This window comes from Poecilia reticulata, linkage group LG6, assembly GCF_000633615.1.
Source record: "Poecilia reticulata strain Guanapo linkage group LG6, Guppy_female_1.0+MT, whole genome shotgun sequence".
Classification (NCBI taxonomy): Eukaryota; Metazoa; Chordata; class Actinopteri; order Cyprinodontiformes; family Poeciliidae; genus Poecilia; species Poecilia reticulata.
In genome coordinates this window covers 25,354,001-25,375,970 of record NC_024336.1, presented here as the reverse complement: position 1 = coordinate 25,375,970, position 21,970 = coordinate 25,354,001, and the positions used below count along the sequence as shown (strand labels likewise).

The 21,970-nt window shown below is 38.5% G+C and overlaps 1 protein-coding gene across 8 annotated transcripts in view; it reads left to right on the top strand.

The window, feature by feature from the left end:
* The window catches only part of megf11 (multiple EGF-like-domains 11), a 107,804-nt gene that overhangs the window by 50,949 nt on the left and 34,885 nt on the right, over positions 1-21,970 (top strand). For all 8 annotated transcript variants that reach the window (XM_017305510.1, XM_008412216.2, XM_008412213.2 and 5 more), the window contains 5 exons: positions 17,394-17,640; positions 17,736-17,856; positions 18,418-18,554; positions 19,849-20,061; positions 21,348-21,522. In XM_017305510.1, the coding sequence (XP_017160999.1) occupies positions 17,394-17,640; positions 17,736-17,856; positions 18,418-18,554; positions 19,849-20,061; positions 21,348-21,522 (893 nt within the window). The remainder of the gene's footprint in view (positions 1-17,393; positions 17,641-17,735; positions 17,857-18,417; positions 18,555-19,848; positions 20,062-21,347; positions 21,523-21,970) is intronic.

The following is a 21,970-nucleotide window of genomic DNA, read 5'->3' as shown; positions in this document are numbered from 1 at the left end:
AAAAACAGTCTCCTGAGGTTGCCCTTTACTTGAGGATCACCACATCAGTTTGGGGATTGTGTTGCAGTGTCCTTGGTCTGCTTTGGGAAAGGGAGCATATTAGCAGTCTTTCTTAGATCCTCTGGTGCACCTGCAATCTCCTGATGTTTAACCCTGGACTTCATTGGAGTGTTGCAGTGATTACAAGCCGTCCTCAGGGACATCGATTGTCCTGCTCCTCCCAGGCAAGCCCCACACAATGCTGACGAATGAACTCGTGGCCCTGCCAAGTCCAATTAACTGTCAGTGCCGCATCGACGAGCTCCTCTGTTTGTTGAGAGTGAAGAAAAACAAACTTTTAATCAAATTTGCCTCCAGGCCCTGGGGTATTTGGGGTTGTAGTTTGCATTCTACTTTGTTCTGCCTTGCCTGCAGTCATGCCACCCTCTCAGAAGGTTATATTGCATGATGTTTGAGTAAGATACTCGGGTTTTCTTCACCTTACTTACTTTTACTGCAGCCTTTGTCACCACAGTTTGACTGGTATAACTTATAGGGTGTGCACGCTTGTAAAGTAAAAACACAAATTCTACAAAGATGGAAGGGAGCAAATCATGTAATTATTATTTTATAAAGTCACAAACCTTTGCAAATAATTCTGATAAGCTGTTGTAGAACGAGATTGTCACAGTGTATTTCCAGAAATGGTTCACCCCGGCCGTGTTAGTGGATTGATGTAAGCAGATTTTACTAATTTATTTAGAAAAGCCCAAGTTTCGATTTCTCAGAATACTTTCTACATTAACATTTACACAAATACTTTCAGTCAATTCCACCCAACTTGAGATAAACAACGCTCCTGATCTCCGATTGGAGTAACACAGCCATTAAAAGCCAAGAAATTCAATTAAAATAGTTTTCTTTTGCCAAACAGGAAAAAGAAAAGGACAAAACACAGAGACACTATCGCATATCTGACCAATAGTAAGTGGAAGACGGAGATGTAGCTAAAGATCTAAACACTGACAAAAAAGGCATCTGGATGATAAGGATCAAAGGAAGTTTTAGTGCAAATGTAATCGTTGGAGGACAGCGAGATTAATTTTTAAAGATTCAATCTGTGTCCTGCAGAACATGATCACAAATTAATTATAAAGGTGAAATAAAAACAGGAAAAAAAGTCTGTGTCTTCACCTAATTTAAAATTAAATGTGAGCGGGATGGCAAACCTGTACAAGTTCATCATGTCCTGTGGCAATGCGCTTCATTAATACCTTTCAATTGAGTTTTGATGGATGAAAGACAGAAAATGCTGACCTACTGGTTCAGGCACTCGCATCCTCAAAGCAATGAGTACCCCCTGAGAAATTGGATTTGCATGAAAACGTGACACAGTGTGATTTTTACACACTTTAAACATGGCCACATATTATGATTCTAGGTCTCACTCCCATTTCAGTTTGCAGGCATCGGGCAGCATGAATGACAAAATTGCCCTCCACAACAGAACAAAAAGAGGGTTAAGGTCTGTGGATCAATATCAGTAGTCCTTTCACTGACTCTTAAATAAGGTTTTTAAAGGATTTCCCCCACCACCATCACCCCCCTTTGTTTGTCCTCTTTAATCAAAAGTGACCGATGATTAAATCTGTCTAATTTTAGATATTTTAAAAGTTAATGTCCTGTGTACTGAAATGACGCATTCATGACCTTTGCTGACCCTGCTTTTCTAAGATTGATTCATGTCTTAGCTGCCTCTTAAATATAAGCACGACATCTCTCTCTGCCTTTCTCCCACTTGCTCACCCACAATCCACCCTAAGTTGCTGTTGTATACTTTCTACTCCACTTTGACTTTGAAAATCGGGGAGAATAATTCATGTGCCTCGCGAGTTTCAGAGACTGGGATAATAACTCTGCTCTCGGAGCCAGCACTTCATTTGAGAAGAACTCCTGGATTTCCGCTTTTCTTCTCTGCTTCATGCCCATCTTTTTTTTTTTTTGGCAGGGGGGAGAAATCTCTCAGTGGTCTGTATTGTCCTGGAGAGATGATGAAAAACAAAACCTCTTAATCTACAGTTTTTCCCGTGTTAATCAAAGGCTGCAAGAGATGTTTTCTAGTTTCTGTCCCTTCACATTGCACCAGCGTTTTATCCACCCAGAGCTGCTATTTTTTTTTTCCCGCCTGAGTATAATGCAATATGTGGGTTACTTCTGTTTTTCGCAAAATTGAAATATTTCACAGGATCCAGTGCTAAAATGTAGATCATTCTCACTTCACTCTTGTTATTGTAAGTCTGAATATTTGAGTATAATCAGCAAAAAACTTCAAGTGAAAGATCATTTGCAGTACTTTGATAGGACTTCCAAAGTTTGTGAACCGAACAGAAAATCCTGCAAACAAGTGAAGTAATAAATAAGGCCTCAGACACGAACGTCCTTTAAAGGGATGGTTTGTATCCAAGTTGGGCTCTCTGTGAGATTTCCTGAGGGAATGAGGTGGTGGGGTGGTTTAAATCAACTCATCACTGTTATTCCAATGAGTTTTCTTGTGACAGTGGGTCTGTGACACCAAAATAAAAGTGTTAGGAATGACTAACATTGTGCCCTGAGCTGGGTTTACAGATGGCAAGTCGACGAGACAAAACGGCTGTGTGATTGAAGACAAAGACATACTGGGAACACTGAGGGGCTGTGCACCATTGATGCCCATTGATTCTCTTCAATAACCTACACTAGATGGGTCATGCTGGAGGCACAGAAGATCAATGGGCTTTAGCCAAATATCTGCTTCCTCAGAGGCGTTGATTCTTGAGCACAGAAGAAAAGCAGGGTGGCCCATCTGTGGTCAGCTGACACATCCCCCTGCTAAGGGTTGTTGTAATCAAAAGTAATAGTTACATTTTTTGACAGACATCTCATAGATTTGATTGTCACACATTTTACATACATACAGCCCTATTCCACAAACATCAATCAGTGGTTATGTTAATGTAAATGATCAAAAACTTTGTTTTAAAAAAATTGAGAGTAAAAAACTGATGGTGTAAAAATTTCTCAAAACTTATTGGCATCCATAAGTATTACAAATTTTGAGATTGGATTTGTTTCAAGATGATAAAATCCTTTTTTGGAAGAAGCAGTCGTTTGCAGTTGTAACTCTCCAGTTTTTTTTACTACTTTTTTGCAAATGTAAACTTTTTAAACCAACCATGTGTTAGTTAAAATCAGTCAGAGGAACATGACTGATGTTCATCCTCTGTTCCTCATCAGTTTTCATGCGCTGAACAACTGATGAATTTGCTTTATTCAGCTCATAGTCTGCTATTAAGTAAGAGCAAAGAAATGAAAGATGCTTCTTCTATTTTATCATGTTTTGTGTGTATTATCCATCAGTTGTTTTTTTTTCTTTTGGCATTAGTTGTGGTCAGGCAGGTAGAAACACTCCCAAAGATTAATGGCTTCATAATGGGCATTTGCATAATGTGAGTTCATTAAAAAGCAATTATCCTCATGTTTCAGTGTGCATACGGGTTTCTGTATTGTTGGGATTAATTTAGTGGGCCCACTGATTGGCTTTCTTCAAGCTAAATCATGTTTTAGTGTTTACATAGAGGGACGTATCCATCTGCTGTAACATCTTAAATACACAAAATCCCAGGTTTGCTGTAACAACTGACAAGCATTGTTTTGCATACACAACGCACCGAGGGAAATGTCAAGGGTATAAGCAAGAAATAACAACAATGTCCACTGCATTTTACTCATGCAACTGTGTCGGTCAATAGGTTCTGGTGATTTGGCTCCAGCTTCTGTAGTTTCATTGCATGCACAGCTTAATAGAATAATCAAACTGACATATCAGAAAACAAGTTGCTCAATGCTGCGTTTCAAGCACCGTTTTCTCCACAGCTTGAAAAAATCTGAACAAATGGAGAGAGTAATTAAAAAATGAGTAACTACTTTGACAATATGCTATGTTTAAATTCCTGTTGGAGATGATTTTAATTGCAAAATATCACAGAAATCTCTTTTTATCTTTGTTTATTTGTTTAAAGAGATTTACACCATACTCTTTACAGGAGATGCGTCCCTGTTTTATTTAGTTTGTTTTACTTTTAATACAAATATATTTCATTTTTTCTGAATTTCACTTTCTTAAAGCATTTTTAAATGGCTAGATCCTTTTTTGTCTCAACATGAGTCAGTATTGTTTTTTCAAGTCTGACTTTCAATCCTAGCTTTATTATACTGAGAAACAATAACAACAGGGCCTTGTCATTCTTTTACTTTTTCAGATCTTAGGCTACAAGAGGCTTTAGTTTAAAATATATGGAGAACTCCTCAATCCATCTTCTTAATGAAATCTAAATGAAAAAAGTAAGGCATAACTGCTGACAAGCAAACAAATGGCTACTCACTGAAACTTACATGTGAAACCAATCTTATCTTATATGTCGTCTGCATGCGCATGATTAACAACAATCACACTGCTGTTGCCAACTTAGCAACATTTTTGCAATATTTAGCACAAAAAAACAGTATCTTCCAAATTTGGAATCGGCAGGGCAGGCATTTTAAAGATCGCTGATCCGCCAGAAAACCCCTACTTTCTATTAAGACTACTAGTACAAATAAAACATATTTAACAGTTATTGAGAAAGCACTTGCCTGAATATATCACTACTTGAGAGAACAGTCCTAGAAAAAAGAACACTTGAGCTTCTTTGTATTTTTTGTGCCATTGCTTGTGTACCAGGAATAGGGGAATTGCTTCTGCTGATTGTTGCAGGAGAGTAACGGCTGAGTCTAGTCACGTTTTTTTTTAAAGTTTGAGTTAAACATGCACAAGTCTAGCAAGTGCTGTGGATTTTGCACTTGACCTGCACATTGGTGCAGTATTCTCCGAAAATGAGCCCTCATAGAGTGCCTGCTCTGCAAGAGAACATTCTAAGTTTGTCGTCTGGGTTGAGTGCAAGGTGGTGGGTAAGATCCGCACTGAAATACAAAAAAATCTGAGGTGCATGACCAGGCACCCCGACAGCACACAAAGCCGACACACATAGGCACGAACAGTATGACTGGCAAGTGCACCTTGGCGGCCAGGTCAATGTGTCAACTATAAACTTAACTTTAAGAGAAATCTGGGAGTAGTGATATGCAGGGACAGAAAAAGCTCATGTCGTTTAGTCTAACAAAATGAATTGAATGGGAACAGTTACAGTTAGCACATGCATGATCTTCTTGGGGTGAGCAGAATGGGAGAGGAGCTTGGATCATGGTAGGGGAAACACTATAAGTTCTCTCAGTGGACAGTAGATGGGAGCATGCAAATTCACAAGAAGGTTAAAAAAAAAACTGATATGACGCCAAAAATAAAAGAAATGAGAGACTGTGCAATAAAGAAAAGTTTACAACATTATAACAAATACTATACAGTTAATAAAAATGGTATTCTCAGATTCAAAGCAATGTGTAATTGAGCAATTTTAACCCTCTGATGCGTAACTGGTTCCTTTTTGACCCGGTAGAGGAGTAGAGGAGTAATCTTTTTGCAATATCTTTGTAATGAAAAGTTATCATCACTTCATATTCCAGGTATTCCTCAAGAAATATGTTACTGATATCATGCAATTAAAATTTTTAATTGACCTTTTATACATTTTAAGAAATAGCATGTTTTATGTTACTACCCCATTCTTCTGTGAGTGGGTCCAAAATGACCCGCATTCATTTCCTATGAAATTTAATGGGAATCTTTGTTTCTTACCAACTGTGACTATCAGGAAAACATTTTTTTGTGAACCAAACACACTGAGACCTAAGTGTCACCCCTGAATAATATTATTTTACATAGCAAGAACTCTTACGTATAAGTATTATCTTTATTTTTTATCTCACAAATGTGTTTGTGTGTCAATCATGAGTATTGTGACAGCGTTATTGTCACAAATCAACATATTAGCCTTCTTCAAAGTTAGCCAACACTAGTTATCTAACCAACTAGCTAACATTACCACCTATACTATTGTGCATCTTTATTATTTGTGTGTGCATGTCTGTGTGTGAGTCTGTGTGTGTTTGTCTGTGTGTCTGACACCCTGGATGAGAAAACCAAGAGAGAGAGTGTGTTGAATGACATGCAAAACCTGTTGATCAATGTGTTCAAGGTTCTTTCTTTTGTCATCTCAATAAATAAAATAAAAATTCATAGCTATAGAAATAAATGCATAAATAAATGAGTCGGAAAAGTATAGAGTGCCTTCTTTGGGTCGGGGGGGACGTCCTGCCCCAAGTAGAGGAGTTCAAGTATCTCAGGATCTTGTTCACCAATGAGGGAAAAATGGAGCAGGAGATCGATAGGCAGATTGGTGCAGCATCTGCAGTGAAGCAGGCACTGTACCGATCTGTCGTGGTCAGAGAGAGCGGAGCCAAAAAGCGAAGCTCTTGATTTACCAGTTGATCTAAACGGAAGATGGATGGATGGATCATACAGATACACACACTCACATACGTGATACACATAGCATAATAGAACAGAGACAGTAATGTTAGCTAGCTTGGTTAGCTAACTAAGAGCACGTTTCCTGTAACTAGCTAGCTAACCAAGCTAGCTAACATTACTGTCTCTGTTCTATTATGCTATGTGTATCACATATGCGAGTGTGTGTATGTGTATGGTTGGCTAGCTAGCTAGCTAGCTAGTTTCAGGAAACGTGCTCTTTTGCATCCCCCCCCCATGCCCACACACACACACACTCACACACACACATAATGGATGTTAACATTGTCCATTATTGACATTTCATCATTGTTGTGAAATTGCTTTTGTGGTCATTTTGTTTTAAAAACGTTCTACAAATTGTCAGAAATGTTCTACAAATTGATCTAAAAACATTTAAAAAAGTGAAAAATGAAAATATTTCAAACATGAAATAATTCTTGTGTGAAATAAAACACAGTAGAAAGTATCATACTAAACATTATTTTGAATCAAAATGACAAAAGTAGCATAAAAACACATTGATTGGAACCCGGGTCAAAAAGGACCCACTCACGGAAGACTGTATGGTCAGTCAGTCACGCATCAGAGGGTTAATAACATCTGGTTTCCTCCCCCGTTTCTTCTTAACTCCGTCTCAGCATTTAGAAGCTAACGTCAGACGTAGTGCGTTGACACAACTACACAGATAGCTATGTCTAGATTGTACAGTTTAAAAAAAACAACAAAAAAAACAACTTTTGTTTACCTTTTTAAACAGGCAGTATTCCATAACATAGATAAAAACGTAAAATCTATCAACATGTACATATCTTTTAGAATATATATAATTTTTATTTTGAACTATGTCAAAACAGAAAAAATATATTCCCTTCCTTTTAAGTATACAGACAGTGTTTTTACAAAAGAGGAAAACAAGGTTGAGTAATGAAGTGTTCATGTCTTTGTAAGTTTGTTCATGGTCAGGTGTTGGGCATTTCGTGCTGCTCAGAAAGCGTTTTTTTACATTCCAACCATAAGAAAGAGCTCAAGGATCCAGAGGCTTCTCAAGGAAATATCTTGTAAACTCTCTTCTAATGGTAAGAACATACAATATCTGGTTAACTTGCAATAAACTAAGTAATTTTTTTCTTCAAGAATAATGTTTATTTTACATCTTAAGACAAATGTAGTTGTATCTTTGTCATAATAACTTAAAGTTTGTAATGTTTGCTGGTCCCAGGGGGCAATTTATCATTTAAGTCAAATACAACTTTAGGTAGAGAATATTGTTGATTTCTTGCTGGCATTTCAGGTAAAAGTGCCTTAATTCTATACATCTACATCAAAGCTTTCATTGCAAGTCATTTTCTAAATAAACATGCATTTCTTTATTTATTGACACAATTATGTAGTATTTGTAAGCACCTTAATGGGTCACCTATCTTTGCAACATAACAAACTACTTGCTTTTAAATTTGTAACAGATTTTTTTTAATCATTGATCAGTGGGTTATTTAGCTAAATGAATGAATTAAAAAGTATTTTAGAAAAAAAAATGTCATCTATCACATAATTTTATGGTAGGTGTGTATTGGAAGGTTTTTGGAAAATATTTAAGTCAAATTAAATGTTTTGATGCCACACAGAGCATCAGTGAACATCTGTGAAGCATTTTTTTCTTTCCTCTGAAAAAATAATTACTATTTTAATCAGACAGTAATTAGATGAACTTCTGCATTTTACTTTTTTTTTAAGAAAAAAAAAGCCTTACTTATAATTATGTGGGAGTGACAAAAAAAATTAAAGTGTAAAATTGTTAGGGACCAAATACAACTACTATGTTATCATATAACAATAATCAGTGCATACCTGTGTAAGTGATAAGTGTTAGTAATTTGTGCATAATGGTCAGTTTTGTGAGACTCGCTGCATTTAAAGCTTCCCTGTTGTGACACTAAATGTGCAACACAACAGGGTTTGCCCTTACAGCTGCAGGCTGTTATGTTGTTTGTATAGCTCAGCATGCTGTGCTGATGATTTTTGTGGTTTGAGAGTGCACCATCACAGCCTGCTTTTGTAGCCTACTATTATCTCTATGGCTCAACACTGTGCGTAGCTATCTAAGGTTGGATAAATTAGAAAAAAATAAAATAGAATAAAAAAGCTGAAAACCTCTGAAAAAATAAGCCTGATTTTAGCAGTTACATACTCAAAGACACATGAATCAATCTGTTTTCATGTAGAGGTGTTAGCAAATAGAGTGGGATTGTGCCTGTGCTGCAGGATAACCACAGAAGTAACCACATAAGTCATAAAAAGTTGCACTAATTGCTACCATGTATACACATTTAACAGCTGAAACTTTCTCTTGTTTAGTACTTCACTTTTAGGACCACTTCTGCAAATTAAGTCTAGCAAAAAAAAAAAAAAATCCATTTAGAATAGTTAAGTAACAACAAAAGCTCCCACTCACTGGCTTGCTCTCAAAATGAAACAGAGTGCTGGGTAAAAGATTGTGATTTGATTTTACTGATGATGGAAAACACACCTGAAGCTCTTAGGATTGGGACACACACAATCGCATCTTGATTTCATATTTTTCTTTTTTTCACTCAATGTTATTCTGAATTCCCACCTTTATTTAATCAAAATTTATTATGAAAGTGTGTTCTCAGTAGATACTTTTAAACCAGAGAAATAAAGCTTTGCTCTCTGCTGAGCACACACAAACCTTTTGTCAGCTGGGATTTTCAGGGGAACTACATGCAATCACCATTGGGTTCCAGTTTCCCCAAAAGAGAAAAACATTGCAACAAACAAATCTGATAAGAGTGAAAATGAACAAAATAAAGTGACAGGGTGAATAAATGTGCACATTTAGATTTAATTCCAGTATGCACTCTCCTTGGGGAGATACTTGCCATCAGTTGTGGGAAAATCTATAAGAAATTGTGAAGAAACTGTAAATAAGGTTCAGCTGTCATTTGTGGAATTTTTATTTGTATCCTTTAGCTAAAGTCCTACATAGGAGAGTGTTTGGTGTGACGTAGGAGCCGTCACGAACTGGGACGCAGTGTGATAGTAAAGTCTGTGCCGACATACAGCTCACACGCGCGCACCCATACACACACATGCAAAAAAACCAAAAACATACGCACAGTCAACATGACTTACGTTTTGTTCTCAGCATAAACTGGCACGGTTTGTCGCGGGTGTTCCTGCCTCAGTTGTCATGTGCATCCTGGCTCGTAATTTTCAGTGTCAAACATTTTCCCGGTTCAGATATTCAAACAAAGATATTTCCGTATTAAAGCGCGCCAGAAGAGAGTCACGTGACGGCACAATGACGTCATCATGACGTTGTATAAATTGAGTCTTTCCTGTCCACGTTTTATATATTTAAATACCATAGCAGACTAAACATGCCCATCAGATATCAAAGAAAATTTTAGCTACAATGACAATATTGGTTGAATAGTTGCTTTTAAAAAAAAGGCTAATTGTGGTTTGATTTTGATGTCTTCAAAATAAAATACCAATGTTGTGATATTACAGCTATGTGTGAATATGTACTGCTAAGAAACTATCTTCTCAAAAAATCCTCAACACAAACCTTGTTTTAAAGAAATTAATTAAAAACAACAAGTTCACAGTGAACCCTCCCGACCCCACTGAGGGACAAGGGTGTAAAGAAAATGGATGGATAGAAGTTCACAGTGCCAAGCAGAACAAAAAATAAAATATCATTTTTCAAAAATATTGAGAAAACATCAGTGTGCTACTACATTAGGCTTGTTTCTTAACCATAGTTTTGTAATTAATTATCTGATACGTTTTGGCATTGTATGCACTTTGTGTGGAACTTTTTGTTGGACCAGGTCGCTCTTGAAAATAAGAATTAGTTTTCTCAATGACATTTACCCTGTATAAATAAAAGGTCAAGTAAAAAAAAGAAAATAACCGCCTTTGGCACTTACTAATTGTTATTTATAGCCAAAACAAACCTTTTGTTACACAACTGAAACTAGCTAGCTGAGTTTTCTTTAACATTATCCACAATAAAAAAATAAGTGGACTCTAAACAGTAAGCTGATCAGATTTCTCAGTGCACTTCCAATCTCAATGACTTTTTTTTACTTAAGTTTGAGATGCATGTTGTTATGCTTGTTCTTGGATCATCTATGTATGTTTGGGTATATGAGTCCCACCTCAGCTCTGATTCCTTTTTATTGCTTTTGTCTTGTGGCACACAGAGCAAGGGTTTTGTTTTCCGCAGGACAGGGTGAAGGGTAAATAATTAATTGGAAGGAGCAGTGGGCTGTGTAACAATTTGCTGATCCAGAGAATTTCATGAGCCGTGTGAGGTTCTCTTGAACAACTGACTGCTTTATACTGCTCTGAGGCAAAGAATCTTTTTCCAGCCTGCCTGCATTGCTGCTCAGCGCGACTAACTTTATTAAAAAAGCGAGGGACGCCCTTTTAAATATGTTCACTTTTAAGTGCTTGTTTGGAATGCTGCACAAGATGACCCCGGCCCTGTACGTCTTGATCAACCGCTGGAGCTGTTAACCCAGTTAGGGCTGTCCTGTAGAGGGATCTAGCTGGCACCTGCTGCACTTTTATCGATTCAAGCTAACATCCTTAGTAGAACACAGACAAATTATCAGATCCTCGTCTGGGTAAACAACTGAGCAGGAGCTTTTAATCAGTAATGCATAGGTCTAAAAGGATTACATTGGTCTCTCATTAGTTTTGAGTCTCCAAGTAAGGAGCCGTCAAATGCTGTTAGTTTTCAGCCAACTGCACGGTGGTGTAAGGAGCGAGCAGATGGAAAAGAAGCAAAGTGTACATAGTGTCGCTGTGTTGTTTTGTTAGCTTGATGCTCTGCTCTTCTCCCCCCGGGGAAATATGAACACACAGGGCCTCGGTCGGCTAAGATGAATTAGGGCAGGACAGAAGACACGCCCATCAGCAGACGCTGTAGCAGGCTGTTATTCCAATTCACCAGAATGACCCACATGACTATTGGCAGCTGGGCTTTTTTTTTTTTCCACAGCATGTTTAGAATCCCGTTTGTCAAACTCTAGTGAATGCATCTTTAAGTTTTACTTGCTTTTCTGAGGACTAATAAATAACTATTATTTTTCAGACGTCAGCAGAACAGAAAAGGGACGGTGGCTTTTCTCCTCACTTATTGGCAGCTTTTACAGCCTCAGTTTTTAACAATACTGGGAGACATCTATCACTAAGTGCAAACTCCTCACTTTACACAACAATCATCTCCTTCTCTCTAGACCCTGAATAAGACCTGTCTGCTTTTCACTCTTTTTCTCTGCATCATTGAGCCAGCGAGGTGGGATGAATAGCTTAATGTGAGTCAGGCTTTTATTGAATAACTCCAGTGTTAGAAAAGCAGAGCAGTGGGTAGTTTTGTGTCAGTTAAATTGCAGGGAAATTGTTTCAGTTCTGTTCAAGAAATAGCTTTTAATAAAAAAAAAGAACAGTGTCAAAAAGGAAGCGTGTGTCTTTATAATGCTATCCTAGGTGGTGATTTGTTGGTACCGTGTCTAGCCATTAAGCATGATTTCAAAATTTATGTGTAGTAGGAAAAAAAATCACCAGAAAATTTGTGTATTCAAGTGCAAATCGCAAAAGATGAAAGTTGTTTGGTGAGACTCCATGCAGTTGCTGCAAGATGTATTGTTTCATGTGGGGTCCATAATTCCAGTCAATCAAAAAGCAGAATCAGTGCTGAATTGTTTTACTACATTAGACTAATGAGACACACCTGATTTCATTAGATTTTCATTGATTGTCCATTTTTATAATGATATTTTTCATGTAAATTTATGGATTTTTCTTCTATAGACTCCAAGTCATGTGACCAAAAGACTTCAAATTCTAAATTGTGTTGCAAGTTGAAACTCAAACTCAAGCGAGGGAACTAGAGTGCAGAATGTAATATTTTGTTTTTGATGTTTAAAGAGACCATACCAAAAAAATTTACTTGGATCTTCTTTTTTCCAAATTCAGATATTTTCTGCATACCCATAACTCCTTAACTTGGTTGCAAAAAGATACAATTCTCAGCCATTTTATTTTACAAGGTTGCAAATGTATCATCATCCTTCTGGAAGGTGAATCTTTCCCCAAATATCAAGGCTTTTACAGACTCTAAAGGTTTTTTGTCATTTTTTCTCTTTCTGAGATTCCACTCTATTTAGTCATTAATCTTCCCATCTCCTCTGACCAGCTGCCATATTAAAAATAGGTGCCCAAATGAAGTGTTTCTCTGTACTATACAATTTCATCTTGAAATTTGTTGGCACCATGTCCCGCCGTGACGCTTGATTTCAAAATAGAAAATAGAGGTGCAAAGTGCAAATCACTTTGCACTTACGGAACTGGAACTTACGGTTGGATTCTTTTCATAGGGAAATGAAGGAATTTAATCAAGACAGTGAGTCATGCTACTTTGCTGTGCTATGAGCTCTACTAAAGTAAGTGTGGAGGAATGGGTTCTCAGGCATTATGCCTTTCTTCTCTTTCGTTAAGTCATCTCTCAAATGTCTGCAGACTGCGTTATGTGACAGTGACTCAGACCACAGGGAGTGACGTTGGGCTGAACGCCAAATTTTCCTGCTCCAGTAACGTCGATTTTCTTTTTCCTGTTGGAGATGTGAAAGTAGCAAGCAGCCGTCACTACTAGCAACCTCAAGCGGCCACCATTTATACTAAATGTGATTGGGCTGTAATTGAAGTTTTCTTTTGTCTTGCATCCAGCTGTATAAATTGGAGCGCAAAACCCAGCATGGGGAGAAAAGTTCTCTGTTTAAAGAGATTGACTCGCATACAAATTTTTAGTTTAGCCTTGCAAAGATTATGGCAGCTCTCTGCAGTGGAGACTTATAGAGAACTGTGGTGAACGTAGAAGCCAAGTTCAGGAAGTCGGCTGCTGAAAGCTCTGTGGTTTTAATCCTGTTGCAGCCAGCCACTGATTATGCAGACACTTGAGTACACTTCAAAGCTCAGCTACCACCATGATGGCTCTCTCAGCCGGTTCTTTGGAAGCTTCAACCTGCCTGTAGCCCTCATCGTGATCTGTTTTGTTACACCCAAGGGGATTTTGGCCCGCCCTCTTGGGATTGGACCTTTTTCTCTGTGTGTGAGGTTATCTACGTTTTGACTGTTATCAACACCGATAGTCCAGGTTGTAAGGTGTGTGTTTTCTCTGGTGAGGTACACTGACCCAGGTCAGACCACTTAATGGGATGGATTGCAACTTCTCGGGATTCAGACATGAGTGGGATTTCCTACCCACACACATCAAACCCACAGGGGTCCCTATCACTGTACACAATTTAGGTGTACCCTCTAGAAAGTGAAGCTTTTATGCTAGATCTTTCCTCTCTTTGCTTTCTCTCTCTGTGTTTCCGCCTGCAGCTCATCATGAACTCTGACTCCTTAATCACAGTTAAATGCTGTCAGAGCTGGGAAGAGAGAGACTGCCGGCTAAAGTTGGAGAACCTCTGCTTAGTTGAGAGGCGGTGAGATAATGGGTTTTGCTGGGAGTGTGCTGAGGCCGTTAGCTGTAAACTAAAGAAGGTTTAAGGCTCAAACTGGTAATGTTGTTCAGGCTTCAAAAGATTAAAAATCAAGTCTTTTGTCCTGTTTTCTTAAGTATTGTATATTTTGCGATATCCAGTTTCCTACAAAAGCATGCATCCCTCATAAACCTTTTCACAAACTAGTCATGTAATAGACCACCACAAAGTTGTGCATGTCTGTGAAGTTGAAGATTGAAGTTTGTATTTGAACTTACTAATCTTAAGTAGCAAGACACATTTTGCTGATTATACCTGATTAAACCACTTGTTCCAAATCGTTATTTATTAAATGTTTCAAAAATACATGTGTTATTTTACTTCTCCTTACACAATTACTTCTAGCTTTTGTTGATCTATAATTTATTTTCTCTCTTTTGAAATAGAAACAAAATATAGAGAATCTACTTTTGCATGGTACTGTAAATGTAAGAATACAAAATGCCCCTCACTGTTATTGTCATTCAGATTTTTGAAAACATTAGTTATGATGCCTCTAGTTATGTGGCCTGCCTATTTTTCTGATGTGCTTAGGGAACACTGATGAGTGCTTATAGACCGCTAAACAGAGCTGCAGCTAAGCTGCTCATCCATTACCACAACTGCCCGAACACACCTCAGATTTAATGTGCCAGGGTCGTTTGCGTGGCAGCATCTCAGCCTTCAGGGAGCTCATTCATGGCAAAATGCAGGCCAGGAGCAGATTAGATCAAAATCAGTGTGAGCCTTGTAATGCGGCCTCTAGTCTGTCCAGCCGGCTGAAGTAATACTGCACTTGCCCGGTGTTTAGAGACCCCCTTCGGAGCGGACCTGTCCGCATCAGGGAAGGGTTGATCATCATCCTGCTGTGTACCTGGAAAAAACAAGCTTCAGTGCCTTCCATGAAAGAGGGTTCATTAGGCTCCTACTCTGACTGATCACAGCTTTGGCAAAGCGAGCATACGAGGAGGGGGGAGAAGTGTCTTTACATTTACAACTGAGGCTGCAATGATGTGGGAATCGATGATTGAGTATTTGCCTCTCTCTCTCTGTTGTGCTGGTTAGGATCTCAAGCTGGGCTTCTATGTGAAGCAATACAGCGCTGGTAATGCGGCTACTGATGGAGAGACATAAAGCCAGAACAATCACGTAAATCATAGAGCTTCTCAAAAGAGCAATTACCCTGGTGGGAGTGAGAACTGTCCTCAAACCCATCTCAGAGCTGATTGTTCATCACTAAGGAGGCCGTTGCTCATTTAACCTTGAAAATTAGCAGTTTGCTTGCAGTTATAGATTTTATTGAGTTTTTGTAAACAGACCAATTCCCGGTGGAATTAGTTTGTTTTACATCATTCCCTCATGTACTATTAGGCAATGTCAGTGAGCTCTAGATAACGCCTTATTATAGCTTAATCGTTTTACAGGCAGATGGACAATTTTTGCTGGTTACTGGTGCTTACACTTGCAGACACTTTGCATAGTTGTCATGGACCATATACTCGACTGTGGCCTCATCGAGGTTTTAATTCTGGCTAAACCTTTCTGCGTTGTCAGACAGTAAGCAGGGATGCTCTGGTCACAGTTTTGTTGCTGATTTCTTTTTTTTGAAACGCTTTGAGAGGAATTGGTCTTCCATCCATCGTCTTGTCCTTGCATGGTCACAGGGGGGATGGTGACAATCTCCAACAGTCATTGGGTGAGAGGCGGGATACACCCTGAACAGGTCGACAGTAGGAATTGGACGCATTTTGTCCAATTCCAGTCACTCTGCAGGAACTATAATTCTGTAGGAAGCTTGTAATAAGATAAAAACATAGCATTGAACATATGCTAGTTATTATTTATTAATATTGGGAGCAGATGTGAAGGTATGCAGTGTGTGTCTGAAAACAGTCTCTGTAAAATAGAGTTTTCAGACTATTTTAAGCAGAGACAAATGATTAGGAAACTTGCATTTTAAATTGTCTAACATCTTATATTAACAATAAAGATGGCTAGTAAAACTGCAGCCTTTGTGATTATTCTCTAAATAGTATGGAACGTTGCCCAACTTCTAAGGTTTCTAATAGGACCACAGTTTCTACTAGACACATTTAATAAGTTCACTCCCTTGCAGTGAGGATGAATTGCATAGTTGTCATGGAAGCAATGGTTTTTAATAAAGTTATTTCAAAGCTCTGCTTATTTTGATTTTATTAGTAAACATTTAACTAACTTATCCTCACACATTACATCCAGACCAAAGAGTGTCTTTGTCACAGTGATCTAGTGCTTATATATGGTGCATTGACGATCACAAACCGGTTCGGTTTTAGTCAACAGTCCAATTCTGTGTGTGTTTCAATCAATATTTACTGCGCTTAAACATTTCGTAGTTTAAAATTTCTTGGTCTGTTTTATACCTTACCTTGAAGTCACTTTTCTTTTTGCAAGTCAGCACACACAGGAATGGGCAAGTTGTCTCTGGACATTTTTGTGATAATTTTCCAGACATAACAAAATAAATCCAGATTGCTTGTATATAATTTTGATTATAAGAGAGTGAACCTATGACTATTTCCTCCTGAATAGAACTTGATTCTTTTTAGGCATACTAGCTGACAGTTTCCTAATTGATGTCAATTAATAACCGCTTTATTGTTCTTTTGGCGACTGACTGAATGGTTGGAGAGAGGCGTTTCAAACTGTTGCTTCTCTGGTTGTCTTTGCTCTTTCTGCCACTCTTAAAGAAATGAACAAAAAACACTACTTCAGTGTAGTGTTATCGTTTTAAGGATTGCAGTTTGAGATTTCAATTAATATCCTCGCATATAAAGCAAAGCAAAACGGAGCCTGGTCACGTTTAAATGAGGTGAAACACAGAGGCCTAAAATATAAATTAAAGTCCTCAGTAAGCTGAACTGGGTGTCTGCTGACCCACAGACGCTCAGTCACTGAGCGCACGCCATGAGGGAAACTAGTGTGGCTCCAAAAATCCAAATTTGCCCCTTAAAATACACATGGGTAAAATTTTTGCTGCAATTGAGGCACATAGTTATTTGACAAATATCACAGATTTATCCTTTTATATAAAACCCAGACTTTTCACACTAAGAGTTGTCTTTATTAGAATATAATTGCAGAAATTGAACTTGAAATAAAAACTCTGGTTGAGTAGATTCTTTTCTTGACATTTATTATTTATAATGAGCTATTTAATGTTTTAAGGAGAATATTAATGACTAATTCAATTACTTTTCTTTCTTTTAAATGACCTCTGTGATTTCAAGAACAAATAGAATAACTTATTTTTTAAATAAGTTTGATGTTCTGACCTTTTTAATCCCTTTTTATTTTTGTGCCCGCAGGCTGTGAGAGTGACTTCTGGGGTCCTCACTGCAGTAATCGTTGCCAGTGCCGAAATGGAGCCAAGTGTAACCCTATAACAGGGGCTTGTGTGTGCACGGATGGGTACCAGGGGTGGCGTTGCGAGGACCTGTGTGAGAACGGTTACTATGGCAAGGGGTGTCTGCTGCCCTGCCAGTGTCTCAATGGTGCCACGTGTGACCATGAAACAGGAGAGTGCATCTGTGCGTCAGGATACACAGGAGCTTTGTGAGTACCAGAAACACACTTGCTACTTTGCTGCTTTCTGTGACCAAATATTGGCGTACGTTACGGGACTTGATGCCTGACATGTGTGGTGGCAGCTGCGGGGAGCGGTGCCCCTCCGGCAGCCACGGACCGCAGTGTGAGCAGCGCTGCCCCTGTCAAAATGGAGGAACATGTCACCACATTACCGGAGACTGTTCCTGCCCTGCTGGTTGGACGGTAGGTCACAAAAAGAGCAAAAATGTAATAAAAGAGAAATGCCTCAGAGAAGAAAATGATTGAATGTCATTGGGCTTATGTTTAAGACTGCCATTGTGTTTCTTCATAAAAGAAAAAAAGGAAACATTTTTATTTGCATTTTTTTTAAGTTATGTTGGATGATAATCTTTTACGCAACCCTTCATAAATATGTTTCTTCTTTTATTGTAGGAAATTAAATTTTTCCAGTGTAGAAAAAAAATCCCATGATAAAAAAATAATTGCTTTTACAACATCAGTGTGCTACAATTACTACACCCTTAGTAAGACTAAAATAAATGTTGCAAATGTTGTAATTTGTGTTTTCATTACTGTTTTTATGGCCATGTAATACCTCTTCGCCATATTATGCTATATTTAAATTTGATATGTACCATGGGTACCAAACAGTGTCAGTGAGATTGTATTTGCATTTAACAGTAGTTGCATATATATCTGCAGACTTTGACCGTTTAGGCTCAGACATTAACATTTGTGTTCAGAGTTTCTCCTGTGGTATTTATATAGTCTTGTCCTTTGAAGGGTTCGGTGTGCGCTCAGCCCTGCCCTCTGGGCAAATACGGCATCAACTGCAGCAAAGACTGTTCGTGTCGAAATGGCGGCCTGTGCGACCATGTCACTGGAAAGTGCCAGTGCACAGCTGGATTCAGTGGACGCAGGTAAACAGCTGATGCCCAAACATATTTGTCGTTCTGGGAATTACTCAGCGCAAACTTTCTCACTTGTGCTTTAAACCGTACGTAGGTCAGACAATGACATGGTTTATTAATATTTTGATCTGATGCAAAACGATGAGTTTAAACAGAAACTCATTGACCTATTCCCATTGTTAATTTCCAAATGAGGCATAAATCTGGCTTCTGTTTTAAAAGATAACGGTAACGCTATAAAATCTCTCTCTCAGGAGAAATGAGCATTTATTAACATCCATTACTCCATCTGAAGGTGCACTGGAAGCTTTTAATAGGGGTGTTTATGCCTAATTAATCTTGTACTGCATCCTGGCCAGAAAGGTTTCATGTCTGGAGGCCTCATCCACATTCACTCCTCCCAGCCTGTCCATTGATCTCACCATGGGCTATATGCTGTTTGGGTTCTGCTCATTAATTATAAGTAATGGACTTATATTAAGGCCTCATCAACATACACGGATCTTTTTAGTTTCCCATGCCTGCTGGAGAGGCCCAGGGCAGCCCGCATTTATTAGTTTGAGTAAAGCAATTGTCTCTTTGATGGAAACACCTCCTTTACAAGACCTTTCTTTTACTTTATTATTTTACAAAATTGCCCTCATTCATTTTGTCAGTGGCAGGTGAATGAACCTGCCAGGAATAATCTGAGATCACGTTAACCCCCCCCGCCTCTCCTGTCGAGTATAATATTTCAGTTGTCCCCGGATATTACTAAAACTGAGGAGACTCAAACATGAAGCATGGCTCGAACGTTTTCTTATGTAACTGAACTATTTGCAACAGCTTTGTTCAACTCCTGAGACCGATAACCCACTAATACAGTATAGAGAAGTGAAAAGGACAAAAATCAATTTTCTGATCTGGTTCAGTTCTTCATGTTGGAAAAACTCTCAAGTAATTTTAATTTTCCTGCATGACGACGACTGCCAAGTCTCATCGAGCCCCTGCAGAGACACAGAGGTGTTCGCAGCAGGCTCTACTTTTAGAGATTTTGTGAGAAGTACTTGAAGAAAATTGACCATCCTAGTCTAGGTCTTTTAAAGCACATAGCCATATTTTGAATGTTGAAGTGTTAATAATATATGTGGTTATTAAAGCTAGAGTTTTACTTAAACATGAAATAGCCACTGAAGTGTTTAATTTTACATTTTTATTTGCTTGGCACTGGGTTAAATTATTTATTTTGTAGGTTACTATTGATAATTTTTTATCCTCTCCCTGTGCAGCATTTTAGTGTTATTTCTGTGCAATTTTCCTTCAGATGTCAAGAAGACTGTCCTGTGGGCACCTATGGTCCACAGTGCAACCAAAGGTGTGAGTGTCAGAACGGTGCAAAGTGTCACCACATCAACGGAGCTTGTCTGTGTGAAACAGGCTTTAAAGGCCCTAATTGTCAAGAGAGATTCTGCCCTTCGGGCCTTTACGGCCTCATCTGTGACAAGTACTGCCCTTGTAATACCACCAACACTGTCAGGTAAGTGATAACCTCGGTGCATGGCAACACTTGGCACTGGCTGATAACCGGTGTCAACGTATACCAAGGTTATACACAGGGGTCCTTTCTGGGGCCACTCGGAAATACAATCAGTAAGAACAATACATAAAAAAATATTGGTGGCACCAAGTAACCCTCTGTTCGTGATCTACAGATTGAGTTCAGCCACTTCTTTGCTTGAATCACATAACATCATAAATGGAAAGTAACTTCCTTTAGCTGAACGATGAAAACAATTCTGATAATTTCTTTAGTTCATATCATTGCCTTATGCTCATTTCACCCTGCATCTTAAGCCTCATGCTTAGGAAGTTATTTTAGATTCAGATCTTCATTAAAAGAAAGAGATCAGTACAGACATTCCTCACTAACTAAAAATCATCACAAACTAAAATTCTTCAGGCTTTCATTACCTCACAGTTAGATTACATTAATTATTTATATCTGGCGTTTCCTCTTTCTCAGTTGTCACGCCTGCAGCTTGTTCACTGTGCTGCTCCAAGACTTGCCTACTGGTACAGAAAAACAGGACCATATCACCCAACCTCTTTGCGTTCATTTTAGGACGTTTCTAATTGTGTTTCACATCTTAAATAAGCAAGTCCCATTATTACTGAACCTGTTAATTACCATCTACACCCCAGAGCTCCCAGAGCAACAAACAAATGAATTTATACATTTCCCTTGATCCCATCACAAGCATAAGGGAGATAGAGCCAGTTTCTGCTCCATGTCCTTGGAACTGTATCCTACCCAATATGTGCTCATTACATTCTGGCATTTCCAATTTTTTTTTTCTCTTGCTTCATTTTGTTGATGCAAATTTGGCTACTTTTACTGAAGGCTTTTAATGAAGACAACACATATTGTCTTTCGCATAATTCCAAGTGAACAAGGACCTCGGTGACTTAACTTCGCCTCGACTTACCTTAAAGCCAGTGGTCATTCCGAAGTCTGCAGACATCGCAGCCATGTCATCCAGTTAGCTTTTAATCGCGACCTTTGCTTCATTCATAATTCCTCAGCAACATTCATAGTTAATGTAGTGCTAATGCTCTGATTCCAGAAGGACCTGGGCATCAGCCATAGAAGTCATTACTGAATGAAGGAGAAAAGGGACACTTCATTTATCTGAAACAAGCACATAGTCTACTGTTGCTGCAGGCGTCATACTTTGATCCTGCTTACATATGAAGGGCTGATCGCTTTGGTGCTTACTTTTCTTACCTTTATCTCCTATTCCTCACGTTTGGATGTATTTGTAGCTGCCACCCACTATCTGGCGAATGCACATGCTCACCAGGGTGGGCAGGGCTTTACTGCAATGAGACCTGCCCTCCTGGATTCTACGGAGAAGGATGCTTTCTGCCTTGCAGCTGCACCAATGGAGCTGACTGTCATCCTGTCACAGGGATCTGTACCTGCGCTCCTGGCTTCATGGTGAGCTTTGTGTTCCCGAAACACTGCTTATTATTAACAGATGACTGTTTATTTTCTACTTATTTGACATTTCCTTTTATGTTACTTTCACTTTGACCCTCAGCTGGCTTCTTCAAAACAGTCTTCATTTTGAGTCAATAAGGCAATATGAGTCAAACAAGAAACTTAGGTCAAATTTTCAAAATATAAAATAGATGCTTAGCAATGTAAGAAAGGGGGGACATTATAATACCTTTGGTTTTTATTAATTTCATATTTACACTTAAAGTTATCAAAAGCTTTTCTGGTTCTCTGGAGCTCATTCAGATTATTTTGGTAGTTTGACTGTATGCAGCTTAATTTTCACACAACAGTCATGCCACTGTCAAAACCATTTTTCTCTTTTAAGTGAAGTTAACTGAGTGTAATTACTTTTTTTTCTGACAATGTGTTTAGATTCTGATATATA